General features: G+C 34.5%; 1 protein-coding gene and 1 long non-coding RNA gene across 2 annotated transcripts in view; one reads left to right on the top strand and one right to left on the bottom strand.

The window, feature by feature from the left end:
• The first annotated feature begins 45 nt into the window (after window positions 1–45).
• The window catches only part of DPH6 (diphthamine biosynthesis 6), a 192,343-nt gene continuing 174,183 nt past the window's right edge, over window positions 46–18,205 (top strand). The window contains exons 1-4 of the mRNA XM_035327558.1: window positions 46–203; window positions 4,270–4,364; window positions 6,452–6,645; window positions 12,519–12,601. Of these exons, the coding sequence (XP_035183449.1) occupies window positions 181–203; window positions 4,270–4,364; window positions 6,452–6,645; window positions 12,519–12,601 (395 nt within the window). The 5' untranslated portion in view covers window positions 46–180. The remainder of the gene's footprint in view (window positions 204–4,269; window positions 4,365–6,451; window positions 6,646–12,518; window positions 12,602–18,205) is intronic.
• Window positions 14,092–15,285, bottom strand: LOC118168047. Its single transcript, XR_004751337.1, has 2 exons — window positions 15,044–15,285; window positions 14,092–14,644 (listed from the first exon to the last, which is right to left on the bottom strand). It is a non-coding gene; the product is annotated as an uncharacterized LOC118168047 (long non-coding RNA).

The following is an 18,205-nucleotide window of genomic DNA, read 5'->3' as shown; positions in this document are numbered from 1 at the left end:
AGGCGGCGGCGGCCCGGCGAGCCGGCCGCTGGCTCGGGCAGGCAGTCGGCGGGGCCGCCCCGGGAGGAGGGCCCGCTGCGGGGAGGCGGCCGGGCGGGAGCAGGAGCACACGGCGGGGCCGGCGGCGTGCGCGGGTGGAGGGCTGGCTGGGCTCCGTCCCGCCGCGGGGCAGCGGGCGACATGCGGGTGGTGGCTCTCATCAGGTAACGGGCCGGGGCGGCCGGCGGGGAAGGAGGGCGCGGGGGACAAGCCGGGGTCGCGCTCCGCCCAGCGCCGCCCTCCGGCCCGGCCCCGTGCCTGCTGCCGCCGCCCCGGCCCGGCTCCGCGGGAGGGAGGGAGGGAGGTGGGCTCCGGAGGCAGCGGCTGTGCGGGGCTGCGGGCAGGGGGTCCCCGCCTGCAGGTAGGGGGAGGTCTGCAGCGGCTTCTGCACTCGCCTCCCCTCCCCGCCGGGCCATGGGCGAGAGCTCTCTGTAAAGACACAGCAAAACATACACCCCCCCCCCCCAGACCAACCAACCAAAAACCCACCCGAAGCAAGATTCTTACATAAGAAGAATCTCACGCCCGAGCTGCCTGCCTGGGGCTGCGGGGCCTTTGCCAAGTCCCGAACAGTCAGGGGGAGTTTGCTACTTTCAGTTTTCAGATTTATTTATTTTTCCCCAATATCTTATGATCTCTTATGATAGGTTTCCTAGTGTGTTTTCTGAGAGGCACTTAATTTTGCTCACTAAAGAAAAAAAAAAAATAAGAGCTCCCTCATTTAATAGTTGTAGTTTGACACAACCTTGTCTTTCTGGGGCTGCTTTTTTTTGCACTCCACAGTCACATAGTCCTGCTGCTTTTGTCACTTTCTACAGTTGTAGTGTGAACAGCACCCCTTTTCTTTATTTTTTTTTATTTTTTTTTAAAAGAGATTAATACTAGCTTGTTTTCTTAACAAAGACAGGTGCGTTGCATTCTTTTCTTGAGAAATAATACTGAATCAGAAGACAGCAAGCTAGGGAACCTGTAAATGGAAAAGGATTGTGTGTGTGAGCAGTGTATTTTTATTTTTGGGTGTACTAACTTTACTGAAGTCTTAACATTTAATGCATTAAATTATCTCAGGCAGTGTTGAATGTCAAGCCCTATTGAAATTGTGGTTTGGCCCCAACAGTTACAAGTTACTGCAAACATCATCCAAATTATACAACAAATGCTATTTACACTTCTCAAGATCTGCTTAAATACAGAGTAGGAAAATCAGCTTCAGTGCTTTTTCTTCTTTTAGAGATAAGATTCAGTCTTCCAGGTTTATTTATTTTGATATTCGCTAAGCAGAGGAATGTGTTAAAAGGCAGGATGAAATAAAATCCTTAAACAGGTTTGTAACACAATTGCTATTTTAATGGGCAGTTTTACAAGGCTGGATTTAGTTTCAGTAATAGTTTTAAGAAGAGTTTTAAAGAGACATCAAAGTGTCTGCAATCTTTGTAACAGAGCTAGCCTCAAAGATCAGAGAAAAAAAAAAAGTGGTTCTTACTTTTGAAAAGGTCAGGATTATGTATAAAACTACTTTAACCTGTTTCTTTTTCTTCTAAAATGTTGCCCACACTTAAAGTTGATAGTCTTGCTGTTAAAGTGGTATTTATGGGCTAAACCCTGTATTGTATATTGTGCTAAATCTTAGACTTTTTAAAGCCAGTCTTCCAGCTGAAATGTTTTTTTTTTTTTTTTTTTTTTTTTTTTTTTTTTAAAAAATTTTTAATTTTTTATAATTTTTTGTTTTTTTCATTTTTATTTTTTTTATATGTGGTGTTTTTTTTTTTTTTTTTTTTCAACTCTTTAATTCTTCTAGAATTTTCTTACTGTAAATGGTTATATTTGTCAATAGGAAGGTTTTTTATTTTTTTACTTTATTATTATTATTTATTCCCAGAAGTCTTTTATGGACCAATGTCTTTATATTACCTTACTTTTTTTTTCTTCTGGTATTTTGTTCATTTATAATCCTACCTGTTGACATACCCGGAGCACTGTCAAAACTAGGCCTGTTTGTGGCCCAGCTTCATACAGTTCTCTACGAAAAGGCTTTGTGGTTTCTTCTATGATGATAACTGAGAGGAGTTTCTAGGCAACGTTTTCAAAGCTACCTCAGTATCTGCCTTTATCATTCTTCTTAGTGCCTTTTTTTTATTTTTTTCTTTTTTTCTTTTTTTCTTTTTTCTTTTTTTTTTCTTTTTCACACCCCCACAGCCTATTAGCTCTCATCCAGGCTGGGCCTATCCTGGGTCCACCTTCCTCCCACACTTTTGGTGTCTGGCTTCATTGGCCTTAATTGTCGTGTGTTTTACAGTTAGATCATGTAGGTGGGCACCATTTCCATTTGTTTCTTGACACAGTTATTTTTTAGGGCTATGCTAACAGTAATGCAGAAAATAAATAATACAGTAGCATGATAGAGCAGGTACTCTAGAAATTTTGGTCAAATTTGGGAAATCTGAATGTAGCCTCATCTTAAAATTATAAATTTGAATTCAATTAATTGCAATTAATTGAAAAGATGAATAGCTTTATTCTGGTGTCCTTTTTATTTTTAATTTAGAATTTAATTTAAAATCAGTTCCATTTTAATATTGAAATGCTCCAAACGACGTATGGGAAATATCAGCTGTCATAATTATTTTTCTTGTTTGGAGTTGAAATTAGAGCTAGTGGGAGGCTCATACTTTGTAAAATGAAGCCATTCAGAAAGAAAAGAGCTTTTGTCTCATTATGAGTCTGTTAAACCTGAAATTTCACTTTATGAAATTAATGCTAACTCCATTTTCAAGCTATCAAGCGCAGTATCCAGAACTAATGAACATATGATTTTATACTTTTGTCCATAGATTAGAAGAAAGTTGTAGGTATGCATGAGAATAATGTCAGGTACAGATGGAACCTCAAATTATAAATCTACTTATTATCCTATTTATATTTGCTTTTATAACACTGAAACATAAGCACCTGCTTTATGACAATCTGCAAAGTACAAAACATCTTGTTTATATTATTTCTACTTGAGGTTTGAGTTACACAGTAAATTAGGGTCAGCATACAGAACTTTGGCATGGATAAAGGCATAAATGAAGGAGAATAGCTATATGATTATATCCCTGTAAATACAGTTTCAAGCTCTTGCATAAAGGGATAGATAAACAAGGGAACTTTTTGTTGAAAAATCTGAAGAAATTTGATTGTAATATTGTGGCCACAAGGAAACCAGTGGCCTGTTGTAACAAGGACTGCTTGTTACTACTGTCTGTTCTCCTCTCCCTGTCTCGGTGAGTGTAAGGCAAGGAGTAGTTTTACAGAGCTGATCTAGATCTGTGTTCCAGTTCCTGCCCTAGGCTGATTTTTGCAGTTGTAGGTTGAAGGCTGGGAATCTGAACATGGGTTTTGTAAGTGGTGTATATGCTACACCAGTCTTTGTTTTGCTGCGAGACTAACATTTCTTTGATAGGGATTAAAATTTGTGGAAATGCATCTGTTTCAGTTCCACCAGGAGAGCAGGATTCTTTCCTCACTGACAGTGGAAAAGGTTCCAGTAGGTCTTGAGTCAAGCTTAATTTAATTCTCTGTGTTTAGGGTATCATCTCTTAGCCTCAGAGAAGAATATTGTTCTGTTTGTTTTTCTAGTATTTTTTTTTGTTTATTTGTTTGTTCTAATCAGCTCTAATAATTGTTATCTGCAGGTATCTGTAGTAAAAAGTGGCATGTTTCATGCAGAACTAACTGAATTACTACCTGTAATAATTATAACTTCTGGCAATGGGATATACAAATGTATAAACTGTTGATACTTCTGCAAATGTATCTCATGAAGTATAAATATTATTACTAAATGACTGTCTTTATCTAAAATGACTGCTAATGCTGGTGGCTCTCTGGAACAGATACTGGTGGGGTTTTGTTAGTTTAGTCCTTGATAATCCTTGTTCTGAAGGGATTCCAGTTTAACTGGTTGTTCTTTGTGGAAGCTCTTTGATAAGAAATGAGATAAAGATTAGAACTGGATGCATGCTTTGTGGGTACTGTGTATAGATATTATGCATAAATAATAAACATTGTTTAAGCTTTGCTATGGTGAAATCATCCTTTTGCTCCTGCTAATATTTTGCATTTTATATGAAAACTTTGTAACCAGCTCTGTTGATACTAAATTTTAGTAGCTAGGCAAAAGTCATAAGGGACTGAAACTTTTAGCAGTATTTTTACTTAATTGCCACTGTTTTATTTTTCTTACAGTGGTGGGAAGGACAGCTGTTATAATATGATGAAATGTGTTGCTGCTGGGCATCAAATTGTTGCTCTAGCCAATTTAAGACCTGCTGAAAGTACAGGTAGGAAAGCTTTAATTCTTATGCTTTATTTCTTTTTTTTTTTTTTTTTTTTTTTTTTTAATTAGAAACAAAAGATGCACAGCTGTACCTGTCTTAGGTTCCTTTGTATATATGTATTTATATAGATTTGGTTATTGAAGGGCTTATTGAAGAAATGCCAGAGATTGAGGAAAAATGTTTTTTTCCTTCAGGGGAGGGGGGCATCACACAATGTGAAGATCAGTTAAAGGAAAGACTTACACAAATTGAAAAAGGAGAAATGCAAATATTTTGGTTTGTATGAAGAGGTTGTATGCGTTCAGTAGTACAAATAGTAAAAGGTGGTACAGGACATCACTGAACAAAACAAACAGCATATTTCTAGAAATGCTTTAAACTGGCATAAACTATCCAAGTTGCAAAAAATAAGCAGCTGTTTTGCAGCTGCTTGCTTGTTTATCGTCATTTATCTTCCTCCGTTATTCTAGCCCAGCATTTGTGAACTGGGTCAAGGAACCAATTGGATTGCAGTTGACCTTGATGCACATTCTTCCTCCCTTTTTCCTTCCTTCTAGCCTTGCAGGCTAGGCCTAAGCTTATTTTTGTGAAAGATAATGGGAGCAACTCAGGTAGTCTAAGCCAGTGGTGAGGTGAGAGGGGGGACATGACTACTGCTTACTTCTGTGTTGGACTAGAACGTAAAATGAAATGATTTGTTACCTAGCTGGTAGGGGAGTATAATAAATATGTTAAAATATATTACCACATGTTAACTTTTCAATGTATATTAAACAGTTAAGCGTGATACCTGGTAACTGCATGTTAGGAAACTATACAGAGGAAGTGAAACAAAATGGGAGCTGACATCACAAATGAGTCATGGACGGAACTGGCAAATGCTTGGGAATACAGTAACAATTTATTTTCTTTGTAGCTAGGACATAATCATCTTTAATCTTGTTGAAGTATGTTGTCTTTAAACTAATTTATCCACATCAGAAATGTAGTATATTGTCATTAAAATCATAAAATGCTCTCTTTAAAGTGTGTAGTTGGAAATTTTGTGGAAAGTTAATTGAGATGCTTCAGGCAATGGTGGATTCTGGGCCATTCATTTTATTTTATCTTGTACCACTGTTGCCTGGAGAGTCTCAATTAATAAAGAAACTATGTATTCTGAACTGAACATCAGTTTAAAGACCTTGTCATATTTTATGTATGTTGAAAAATACTGAGTTTTCTTCTATGCCAACTGTTCTGGTTTAGGTTGGTTAGTTGTGATTATGGATTTGGATTTGCCCATTTTGATCGAATACGCATCTTTGTTACTGTTACATGGCATCAAATGTGACATGACCTAATTGTTACATCACAAATTAGTTATCTTGATCAATATTATAGACCTTTCTCCTTGCAAGATGCGCTAAATGTACAGCAGAGGTGCTTAATGTGTTTGTGTGTAAATTAAGAGAAGTGCCAGTATTACAACTTAACATTAAAATAGTGAACTGGACTAGCTTTTAATAAAAGAGGCAGAAATTTCAGGATTATTATTATTTTTTTTTAAATCTGTTTGAATAATTATCTGAAAGATATTTATATATAAACACTTTATCAGAGAGTTGGTGATTTAGTTGTAATCCATGATACCTGCATTTTAACTCTTCCCCTCTCACTTGTTAGCTACAAACTACTTGTAAGAAAACTCAGTTAACTTTTTTTCTCCTGATTAAGGAAATAGCAGCAAAGACTTGATTACATTTTGAGCTTAATTATTAAAAGGACTGAAGGTAGAATGAACCTATAACTGATTTCCTTTTTTTTTTTTTCTTTTTACTTCTAAGTATGTTAAGTAATGTCAAAACATTGTAACAATCTACTTTTATTCTACTTGGGCTCAAGTAACCTGCTCTTGTCTCTTGATGACCATGATAACAATTTAAACAGTAAAAAATTTGGAAATATGTTTTTAGAGATAATGTCACCAAACATCTCTTTGTGAACCAAACAATAGTAACATCTATACTTTCTTAGTGCTTTGAAGTATTATAGTTATCTGTAACTGTTGAAATTATGTACCTAATGTGATTATTTCTTGATTGTGGCAGGGCGTACTGATGAATTGGACAGCTATATGTATCAGACAGTTGGACACCATGCCATTGAGTTCTATGCTGATGCATTGGATTTGCCACTCTATCGTTGTTTCATTAAGGGTACCAGCGTAAATACTGGAAGAGTGTATACCGCATGTCAGGAGGATGAGGTTGAAGACCTTTACCACCTCTTGAAACTTGTTAAGGTATGCTGAATGAAAAAAAAGAAATACTTGGGGACAATTATAGTGCTTAAATGTGCTTTTATTGCTTAAATTGCTTGACTCATTTATGAATTTAGGTAAGCGATCCACTTAGGTATGTGAGAAAAGCTTTGGACACAAAAATTAATTCACAAAAATTAAAAAGTTTAACTTCTTTTGTTCTTCCTTGTACTGCAGATACGTGGTGTAACTTTATTCAATTTATTCCCTTTTTCATACAGTGTAAATCAGACTTATTAATCCACATTTCAGGCCCAAACCAAATGTTTATGTAGTTTCATATTTGAAATAATGCATTGTTTGATTACTTGAATTAGAAGTTTTTGAGGCTTTGTGCATTTATCAATGCATAGAAATTAATGTATGTACATTTCCATTTGTTTGCTCTATAAAACAGAATCTATTGTTTGTTTTTATGTTGCAGATAGTTCACAAAGTATTACAGAATATTTTATGGTTTTGATTCTGGTAGCCCTCCAACTACATTCTAATATATCACGAAATAGCTGTAGTATTTCATTGTGTTGACGTCTGCAGTGCACAGCACTAAAGCAATACAATGTTCAGAAAAACATATTTATTGTTACTAAAAACAAATACTTAATTTTATGGATAAAACTGGTAGACTACTTTTTGAAACTTCAGCTGAAGATAGTTCTGGTCTTCAGTTCAGGTATTGAACATTTTCCAGCACCCTTTTCGCTCTCTCTATTTTTTTCAATTGAAATTAGAATAGAGATTCATAAACCTGAAAGCATTAGCTTGTTCTTTGTTCAGTAGAAAAAAAAATCAAAAAACTTTCAGATTAGACTAAGAGTGTGGATTAAATGCAGAGTGCTTTCTGAACCATGTTGAAATTGGATGTTACATTTTTCTAAACATCTTTGAAAGGGAAAATCAAGATCATGTACCTCTGAGTATGAAACTACTCAACAGGAGAATAGTGCATGTAGGCTGTAGCACTCTAGAGTGCTTCATGGAAGTTTTAAATGGAATGTGCATATCATGCAGTACAGAAATTTAAAGGAATATGGTACAACACTTTAAACGTCTTATGAATCCTGACAGTATTAGAAATTAGAAGGACTAGTTAGTATATGCTGTCCCTTAAAGCTGCATGCTAGCAGTTTTCTGCCACTGTGTAAGATAATAAATTACTGATCAATTTAATTAAAAATGGGCAGATTAGTGGCAATTAAGATCATACTTCCTTCTCGATCCTTGCTGTCTTTGGAGAAATGGATGCTTGACATAAATTAATGCTAATGTTAAATCTTGACAACTTCTGCTTTGGAAGTTAATACATGATAATTATAACTACAGCTGAAAGAGATGTTATCAAGTTGTCTGGAACCAAATAACTATTTCTTTCCTGTATAGAAATATTAATTCCACTATATGATAGTTTAAAGATACAAATACTAACATAAAGGCAGCATAATATATTGTTAATCTTTGGATAACCCATGCCCTTGTAGTCGAATATATCTATGAAATTCTGGTGCAAAAGTTTCAGTAGAAGTCTTGCATATTCTGGTGAATAATTGTATATAGCAGGTGGATGTAATCTGCAGGAGCTGTAACTCTTTGTATTTTTAGTTTTAAGAAAAGGAGATGAAACTTCTATATTGAAAATAACTTAGAAAACTTTCTATTTTTCACATTTTAAGACTGCAGTTTTGTAGCCTTACTATATAAGATTTAATCACTCATGATTTTCCTTTATGATTTTTTTTTATGTTTAAAACAGCGAGCTCAATTTGCTCTCTGTTGAAGGGATGAGTGGAATTCTGCAGGAGGCTTGTAAAAATGCATCCTTAAGTGAACTTAATTTTAAAGCACTGGTCAAAATAATGTACCTCTATTTTTCTGTCAGAAATGGTTTGGGCCTAACTGTACAGGAAAGGTGTGTCAAGTTGAAAATTGCATAACATGCCTTGCTTTCACATTGTAAAGAATGTTTGCATTAGAGGTACTTGTTCAGTTAAAAAAATAATTAAAAACCAACCACATTTGAAAAACTGTTAATCAAAAGTATTTGATTAAAAAAATAAACAAAACCAAAAAGAACGTTAAAATGTTATGAAAACATGATGTTTAAAAGGTTAAATGTTCCTCTGCAGTGCTTGGAAACCCAGGGCAACAGTCCTGTTGTAGTTCACAGGACTCAAAAAGTGATGCTGACTGCCACTGACTGTAAACCTGTTAATTTTATTGTCAAAAACATAGAGATCGATATGTATGAAGTAAGTTTATATTTACGCTTTACTTGGGTAATGTCCTATTTTAGATTGTCTCTATTCTGTATATATTTTGAAATATATCAGAGTATTTATATGATGCCTAAATGTATCTAACCCAGCAGTCCTCACCTGATAGTATTTTTACTTTGTGATGCATGTAAATTCTGAATTGTAATGAATAATTTTAACTTATTATCCATATTACTGAATAAGGATTACTGGTATCTTTGATTGTCAGTGTTTGTCACTTTGCATATTGGGGCTTTTTCCAGTAAAGTGTGTAAGCTCTAGCGTTTTTTAGTTACCTGAATTATCCTTCAGGTTTTTATCATGTCTATACCTTTGAAATCAGGAAATGTGTAGAAAAACTATTTATTTCCCTTTAGTAATTAGAAGGAATGGAACATGCAGGGGTTTTAATGAAACATTCCTGTAATGCATTCCTCAATGTAGGCTTTAACTACTTTCTCCCTCGTCAGTGCAATTATGATATTGTCCAAATAATGTGTTAATGTTTTATGCAAGCACACATTAAAGTGGTGTGAGAGGTTGAGTGTTGGATGGATTTCTGTTGAATGTTGGGTTGTATTCTATATCCCAGGGATCTGCGGCTAAAGCTTTGTTTAGAGTAGTGGTTATAGCAGCTTCCAGATTATACAAACCAATGCAAGGTAATTGGTTTCAATTCTGGGTTTTAGTAGACAGTGCTGGCCTTTTCCAAGTTTCGTGCCTTGTCTCCTGTGTTCTGTGAAGGCTTTGCCTGTATTTGGTAAGTTTCTACTGCTGGGGTAATTTGTGGAAATCTAGAAATGTATTGATTAAAAGCTTTTTTTAAAAGCTTTTTTTTTTTTTTTCTTTTTTTCCTTCAAACTATTTTTCATCTTCTATAACTTTTCAGTACTCGAGTTTTTCAAATCTAGTATTTCAAAAACGTGATTCTGTTCATAGTTTCTTTGTAATATATTTGTGTATGTTTATTGTAAAGCATGCACATTGACTTTCAGTGTATTTTCAGATTTAACATATTTCTTTCTGTTCTTTTTGTGGTACACTTTCTGGGTTCTGAACCTGCAAGCTTACAGAAAAAAAAAAAAGTATACTTGAAATAAATTAATATATTGGATGGATCTCAGGACTGAAGGATTATTAATTATGATATCATTCATTGGTTATCACCTGAAAAGTAAGAGTTGATCTTCGGTGTATTGGATTTAAGAAATATTTTAATAAAAATAGCTTTTGCTTGTGGCAGAATTTCATTTTATCAGTCTTGTGGAAGGGGAAAGAAAGAAAATTCATTTTTAAAAATAATACCACATCCTTGAGCAGTGATCTTATAACTCAGTCAGTTACTAAGAATAGGTAACGTGCTTTGTAGTTGCAGCAACAAAGAGCTTATTAATAAGGTCTGACTCATGTATTTGATTATTTTTTTATGGGTAGGATCTTGATTTTTGAAATATACCCACATGGATATTTACTGAAGATAGGAAGTATTCCTGTCCATCTAACAGATGAAATTTGCAATTTGGTGTTACTTCAGGTGATACTTTGTCTGAGACAAAGTATGTTGTCCGTTCAGGTTTGGGTGGAATAGATATAAATTTAGGTACTCTCATTTTTCAGTGAAACTCCTAAGACTTTTCAGCAAACAGAGCTAGGGTTTGAAATAAATGAATAGAATACTAGATTATCCTGTGGCCTTTGTATAGGAATTAATTCCCTCATAGAAAATAAAGCTTTCTGTTCCTCATTATAGTCTTCCATGCTGCAGAAACAGTCTTCCTTTCACTGTTCTTCAGAACTTAGCTGCTGGAGCCAATGGGCAAAAAAGGATCGTCAGGTTTGGTGATGATGGCTGACTTTGTGGCTGCCATACAGCCAAACTTCTGGGTACTCCCAGAGAAAGTTCATGAGTAAATCTAATGGAACATTCTACTGCAGGTGTTCAGTGTTTAAAAAATGTTTTATAAGACAGACAGTAAAGTATTTAGAAATAGTCACTTGGCTTTTAGCTTTCCATCTTAATCAGCTCTTGGTAGTCTCTGTGACTTCAGTGGCAGTATTTGCATGATAAAGTCTAATCGTGTACTCTTAACTTGTATGAATAAGGTTTGCAGACTTTCTTGGGAGTCTTAAAGATCTAAATATTATTAGTTAAGGAATGTTGATTGACCTCAAGGATCTTTAATATCAGGCCCTCAGCATGCTGTTCACCAAACTAATTTTGCAGTTTATAAATGTTCAAACAAAGCAGGTAGCTTCCCTCTCCTACTGATAGGATTCAGAGAGAAGTCTCTGGAGCAGTTCAGTCATCATTTCCCATTTTTTTCAATTTAAGAAAATTTGACGTTTTCCTTATTACAATTTGATTTGTGTGTGTGTGTGTGTGGATGTGTAGGCTAAATTCTCAAAGCTATATTTCTAAAAAAATTTGAGAAAGATTAAATTATAGGAAGAGGTATTTGTTTTCATGCAAAATTTCTGAAAAAACTCACCCCTCCTTGATTTTTTTCTCCATATCTTAAGATATGCGAATTGAGAGTACCGTGCCATTGATACTTTGATAGATTAGCTTTACATATTATTCAGGGATTGAAATACAATTTATGTAGAATAAATTAAATATTAGTATTGAAAAAAACATCCTAAAGTGTTGAGGGAAACAGTGACAGATGAAACAACAGAATTTATTTTTTGTGCCCTCTACTAGTCATGTTGATTAGGTAAACATTTGGATGCTGTATCTTTTAGCACATTTCTTCATGCCTTTGGTCATGAATGTTGTATATAAAGTTTCAGAAATTCTATTAAATGGCTACCTATCCTGACAAAAGATAAATAACTGTACTTCCTTGCAAAGTAAGATTATTTTTTAAGGCAAAATATTTAATGTGATTTTTTTCATGCAATATACACTGAATTCCTCTACCTTTTAGAATAACAATTCTTCTACCTTTAGAATTAGTTTATCTGTAAGAATTTGAATTGTTGCTTTGCACTCAGCACTTTCATTTATTATTATTATTATTTTTTATTTTTTTTATTGACTTGTTATTTTTTCTTTTAATCCTGGAGCAAAGCTCCATAGCTTCCTCCACCTAGGGGATTGACCACTGTCATCAGCAATGAGTAAGACAGTGAATTAAAGGAAGAGGTTAAGAAGTAATCACATAGTTGTACTTCAGACACTGTAAAAATAATTATAGATCTTGTTCCATTCTCAAGACTTTTTTTGTGTGTGTGCTTAGTTTGAATTTTAAAATGAGAAGGGAACAAGGAAATTTTTTAATCAACAGGATGCCACTGTCTCATCTGAACTGTTCAGGAGAGGTCAGTTTTCCTTCCAGAATGGGATTTTGAGCAATGTTTGAGACTACCTCAAACATTTCTTACCGTGAGAAATGTTGAGCTTCATGTAAACAAAAAAGTCAATGTATTTCTCCCTGCTAGGTGTGTGGAGTTGTTTTCACTCACTCTGTCTTGTTGTGTTAATATTGAATAAGCAGAGACAGTCAGACTGGTGGTGAAAGATGGTAAGCAAGCCTGAGGGCTTGTTCTGGTCAGCTTTAAACCTCTGATTGCCAGGTTTTCCTAATTTCCCATTTCCAGGGCATCTCTAGTGTGACCTTGCCTGCTGAATATGATGTTCTGGGTTGCAAGATTCTCACATGCATTTGGAAATGGGCAGCCAGGCATTGTTTACAGGACACCAAATGAACCGTGCACTCACAGCAAGTTTGATAAACACACATTTCCTCCTTTTATCAGTGAGATTGCAGAATGTGAAGTATGAGTTTCCAGTTTTATTCATTCCCTTCAAACCTCTTCCTGTTTAAAAACTGAATCTCGCTAATTGGATGATGATACATCCTTAGATTTTGTTTTGCTTTTTTGTTATTTTTGTTTTGAATTCTACTTACTGGTCACTGACATTTTATTTCTGTGCCTACCTTGACCAGGTTTGGCAGACGTTCAGATAAAAGCTTTCCATTTGTTCAGCACAGAAAAGGTTCATCCCTATCAATGTAAAGTGAATGCTAATTAACAGTAATGACTTCTAATCACTTTGCTTTTATGCTCCTTAGGAGCACTGCTATTATCCAATGTAGTTAAGTGAAATGCTTGTATATGAATCAACAATGCTGTATTTCTTCTAGCAGCTATTGCTCATAATCAAGCTTTGAATAAATTACGATAATAAAATTGGTTTTAATGTGCTGTATTGCATGGGGAGAAAGGAACCTCAAATATCTTGTTAAATTTCTTGAATATTTAGAGAGTCATCTATTAACATTTTGGCATTTGGTATTGTAGTTAAATGGAAAAATACATTAAAATGTTTAAGTCAGTTTTGTAAACGTTATCAAAACTTTTTTTGTGGTTTGAATTTTATTTAGGTGACATGCATAGACTCAACAGCCTCACTAATAGCCCCATTTGGATTCAATTGCATGTCTGTGGAAATGAAGTACAACATTTCTGAGTTAAAACACAGTTAATTTTATGTAGAATTAACAGGTATCGTAATTTAAGACCTTTGCTTGTTTTGGTCCAGTGTTGTAGTTGATGTTTAGTAGGTTAATATGCTCTGCAATTAATACTTTGTAGCTAAGAAAAACTATTAGTTTTGGTTACCTGCTCTGCAATTAATACTTTGTAGCTAAGAAAAACTATTAGTTTTGGTTACCTGCATGCAACCTGCCTGCAGTCTTAACATAATTCAAAAGGAGTATGAAAATAATAATAGTTAAACTTAACTAATACTTAAAAACAATCGAATAAGGTGAAACTTTTAAAATAAAACTGGACTTTTAGTCAGAAGCAATGCTAATGAAAAACAAGCGCTAAATAGATCACTAGACTGGTAATATGTTCAGCAATTCTAAAATAATGTTGATAAAGAAACAGAATTAGCCTGAAGTCAGCATATATACCAATTTAAGTATAGTTGACTTTCACTTAATGTTGCATATATAGGGCCTGTTTGGAAGCTGAACATGAGAAAAACCTGGATGAAACCTGTTTCCAACATGAGTGCTCTTTTTTTAATTTTTAATTAACAATTACTTAATTACAATAATTCCACAGTTTTAGTGTCTGTGAAAGAACTGGGTTCTTTCTAGGTAAATATACTTGTGTTGTCTAGTTTTGCATTTTTTTATCAGAAAAATTATTTTTATAAATAATAATTGGATTTTTATTTTCTGTGGAGATTTCATTTCGTGTAGTACCTCTGTCTGTTCATGCTTAGAGAGACAGTTTCTTCACAGTTACCATCACAGTTTTTATGCATGTGGATGTGACTGAGTATCCACAGGCAATGTGTATGGTTTTGGTTTTGTTTGTTTTTGTTCATTTCTGCACGTAGCTGTAGACAATTTTCTGGTAGATGTTTTGTCTATTTGCTTGAGCATCTTCTCTGCTAACCGTTATTCTTTGGTGTGTTATGAAGTCATTGCCCAACCTAATTTGAAAATATCTTTCATTTAGCCTTTCTTCTTTAAATGTGATTTTGAGTCAGTGTTCATAATGTATCCTATGCTTTTTGCTATAATACTGTAAAACATGCTTTTTTGCTTTTTTTTTTTTTTTTTTTTTTTCTTCCAGCAGATTGTTAAAAAATGAGCAACACCTTTCTCCTCTACAGTTTCGTTTAAGTGGATGATGCTACCCGTATCTTATTTCAGTACTTCGGTTTCTTGCTTGGCAACTTCATCAGGCTTCTTAAGGATAGACTTAAAAAAAAAAAATGGAGAGAAAAATAAAAGAATAATCTTATTCTGTGCAGAAGCAACTAGCTGCTTTATATTGTTTGCAATTCTCATTAGGCAGCAGTAATGCATGTTTTAGAATTTATTGTTTTTTAATGAAATATAATTGGGGATAATTCTAATAAAATGCAATAAAGGATAGAAGATCTTTTATATAATTGAACAGTAAAACATTTATCAAATTTGTTTTTATAAACATTTTTATCTCTGCAACTCATGCTTTGTGTAAAAATCATTTTGTTTTCTTACACAATCGCTTATTTAAGCTGACTGATTTAATACCCCCCCCCCCCCCATTTGATGTAAATGTCATACATACATACAGCAATTGCATGTTTGCCTTACTCTCAGCCAGATACTTACTGTTTGTGATCTGTATGTTTAAAGGCAATTCTTCTGGAAGGACTAGGATTTCATTTGGTTTATATTGCACCAATATTACCGTTTTCAAAATAGAAATGATAGATTTGTAACTGTCATTAGGAAAAAAGGAATAAAACAGAATTGGCCTTTTACTGAGAAATGTACAGTATGGAGATACAGCGTGTTCTTAAATTCTGTCTGGGGAAGAAGTGCACGATGGGCATCACTCATTTTCATATTGATTATGACTGGGATTCCTGGAAGAGGTTGCTGTTTGCAAAGGATAGGGGAGTACTGTGATTAGTTACCTTCTCCATGGAAAGTACTACAAAGGAAAATGCCAAATGTGTGCACTGCGGTATTCCTATCAGCCTGACAGTCTGCTACATGAACATTTTTTGAGTCCGTTTTCCTTCAGAAATACAGCTTCAGTCTTTTTGCTGTATTACTGTATTAGATGTAGTGCATTTGCATGCTCTCCTAACTCTGGGTTCTTTCTTTCTCTCTTTCTTTTTCTTTCTGGCAGTCTTCTGTTCTGAGTCCGTCAGTACTGTAACTCCTGAAATCTGGTACAACAGTGCCCTCTGTAGTTCCTCCATACAGCTGGTTTTGAGCATTCAGGTAAAGAGCAGGATGTTTAGATTTATTTTCAACTCAGACACAGCACTTTTTTTCTTAAGGAAACATTTTGATTTTCACTGTGTTTTACCCATGAGAAAGGCAACAAAGGAAGACTATTCTGAGTCCTCTTTTAGTTTTTTGTTGTTGTTGTTGTTGTTGTTGTTGTTGTTTTTAGCTCTCTCTTGTCATTATATAGTTAAAAACTGAGATGTTATCAGGCAATCAGGGCAGTCATTAAAGAAGATGGAATTTTGAGTTGTGAAGGCTTTCTTGAAGCTTCTTGTGGTTTTTGTCATTTGGGTTTGTTTCTTTTATGTGGACCTTAAAACTAAATAGTTTTAGTCTTTATGCTTGCTGTTCCTCTTAAGCCAGGTCTTGAATGACCTGCCAGGGACTTAAGATGTGCTTGCCAGAGCACCTAAGCTTTATTAATGATGTGGCTTTAATTCACACAGTGACTGAAGTAATTGTTGTCCATTAGCATTGATTTGTCTCCAAAACTCATTTGCAATTTAGATTTCTTTTACCTCATTATAGGTAAATAATATGCAAATAACTTTTATTGCATGTTTTCTGCAGAACTTATTGGACAGGTTTAGTATTGAACACACGTGCCCAGAATTCTGATACATCTGCATTCACACTCATGCACTGCCATTTAAATATTACAAACTACAATAAGAAAGCATGACCTTTTTAAAAATAAAGGTTTTAACTACAATTAGTTTCTTCTATAACAGTATCATAAAAGTCACTCCATGAAAAGTTAAATGGCTTTATTTTATGGTGGGGAGTGTTAATGTATGTGTAGAACACACTCTTAATGCACTTGTATGAATTGAAAATCATAAGTCATTGCAGTAAATTATAGTTAATGATGTAACCATTGATGGCTATTCAAAACATTCCTGTATCTCTAATGATTTGTGTAAAACACATGACTGCCCACATCCCTTAGTTCATTTGGAGCAGTAGATAGATAAAGGCACCAGCTTTCTACTTCTGAAGACTATTTTTCTCTGTAACAAGTGATAAGAATTTTGAGTAAATAGTACATCACAAACCACTCTTTGCAGTATTTGAGTTATGGTAATAAATGAAAATGAAGAATAAATTAAAATAGCCCTCTCTGATAAGAGGTGATAGACTTTGTGAATGTAGTGTGTCCAAGCTTTGATTTTTTGTCTGTCTAGTTTATGGGTAATCTCTAGCTTCTCGACATATGAGCTCTTCACTTTTTACCAACATGTGGAATTTCATATACTGAAATGTTGCTGAAGGAAGCAACTCAGGGTATAATGTGCACTGTCTAATCCAGGAAATACCCTGTATCTGCTATCCATTAACATAAAGTATTACAGAAGTGACCTGTGGGTGGGTTGCTTTTCTGTTTGTGTGTTTTAGTTAAAGCAAATATTATTATGCTGGCAGAAATGTAGTGTTAAATTTGGTCAAAATCACTTTACTTGATTCAAAATTTAACTGAAGTTGTGAATCAAGCTTAGTTCTTGCACTGATTGTGCAATTATTGCTAATCTTAAATATTGATTTCTTTGTTTCATTTTTGTTAATGAGCTTCTTCATGCACTGTTACCTTCATAATACCAACACAAGCTTGCTGAACTGTCTTTAATTTGTTTCTGTTTTTTGTTTGTGTTTTTGTTGTTGTAAAACATTTTTTCCTTACAATGAGTTTCCATGTACCATGAGTTATTACAATTTTTAAAGTGATCTTGAAAGTTTACTCCTTGAATACTGGGCAGAAACTGAGTATTAGAAAGGAGTTATATAAATTTCATTTTTAATCAATTAATGCTTGCTTTATATATTATTTTAATCTTTTGAATAGAATTTCATCATATTCATACTACAAAGTAAATAAATGTAAGTGATTTCTTTTTAGTGTTAAAAGGATAGCAGTGGGAGAAGGATTTAATTTTGCACCGCAACCTCTGAGACAGATAAGTTGATGTTTGGGGGGGGGGGGGGGAGGGGGGATAAAGTATATTTTTTTGCAATAAAATTAGCAAATTAAGATTCAACTTGATTAAAATAGCGATAAATGTAGATTATATTATTGGAGACAATGAAGTACAGCTTTTCTGTCTAATGAGAATGAGCACAATTTACAAAGACCAGGCAAAGAAGTAAACAGAGCAGCACTTAAAGCCCAGTTTATTCTACATACTTTTTGCTTTTTAGTCAATGTCAATAATTTTATCTCACCTTATAATCATTCCATACCCGTAAAATATCACACTTCTTTTCATCTAGTTGGATTGTATCTGAAATATTTAATGAAGAACAGTATGTATTTAAGCTACCTCTTTAATTGAAAGTACTTATATTTTCAAATAACTTGAATGATCACTAAATCATTTTTCAGGTGTCTTTTCATAAAACTTGAGCTAATGCAGGGTAGGTAATGCCATGACTGAGTATCATCTTGATTTTGATTTCCAGTATTTCTTTCACTGTGAAATACCAAAAGATACAGAGACTGAATCACAGAATCACAGTGAATCACACAGAATGTTAGGA

Source organism: Oxyura jamaicensis, chromosome 5, assembly GCF_011077185.1.
Source record: "Oxyura jamaicensis isolate SHBP4307 breed ruddy duck chromosome 5, BPBGC_Ojam_1.0, whole genome shotgun sequence".
NCBI lineage: Eukaryota > Metazoa > Chordata > Aves > Anseriformes > Anatidae > Oxyura > Oxyura jamaicensis.
Note: the sequence above shows the minus strand (reverse complement) of the source record. Positions and strands in the feature narration are given on the sequence as shown.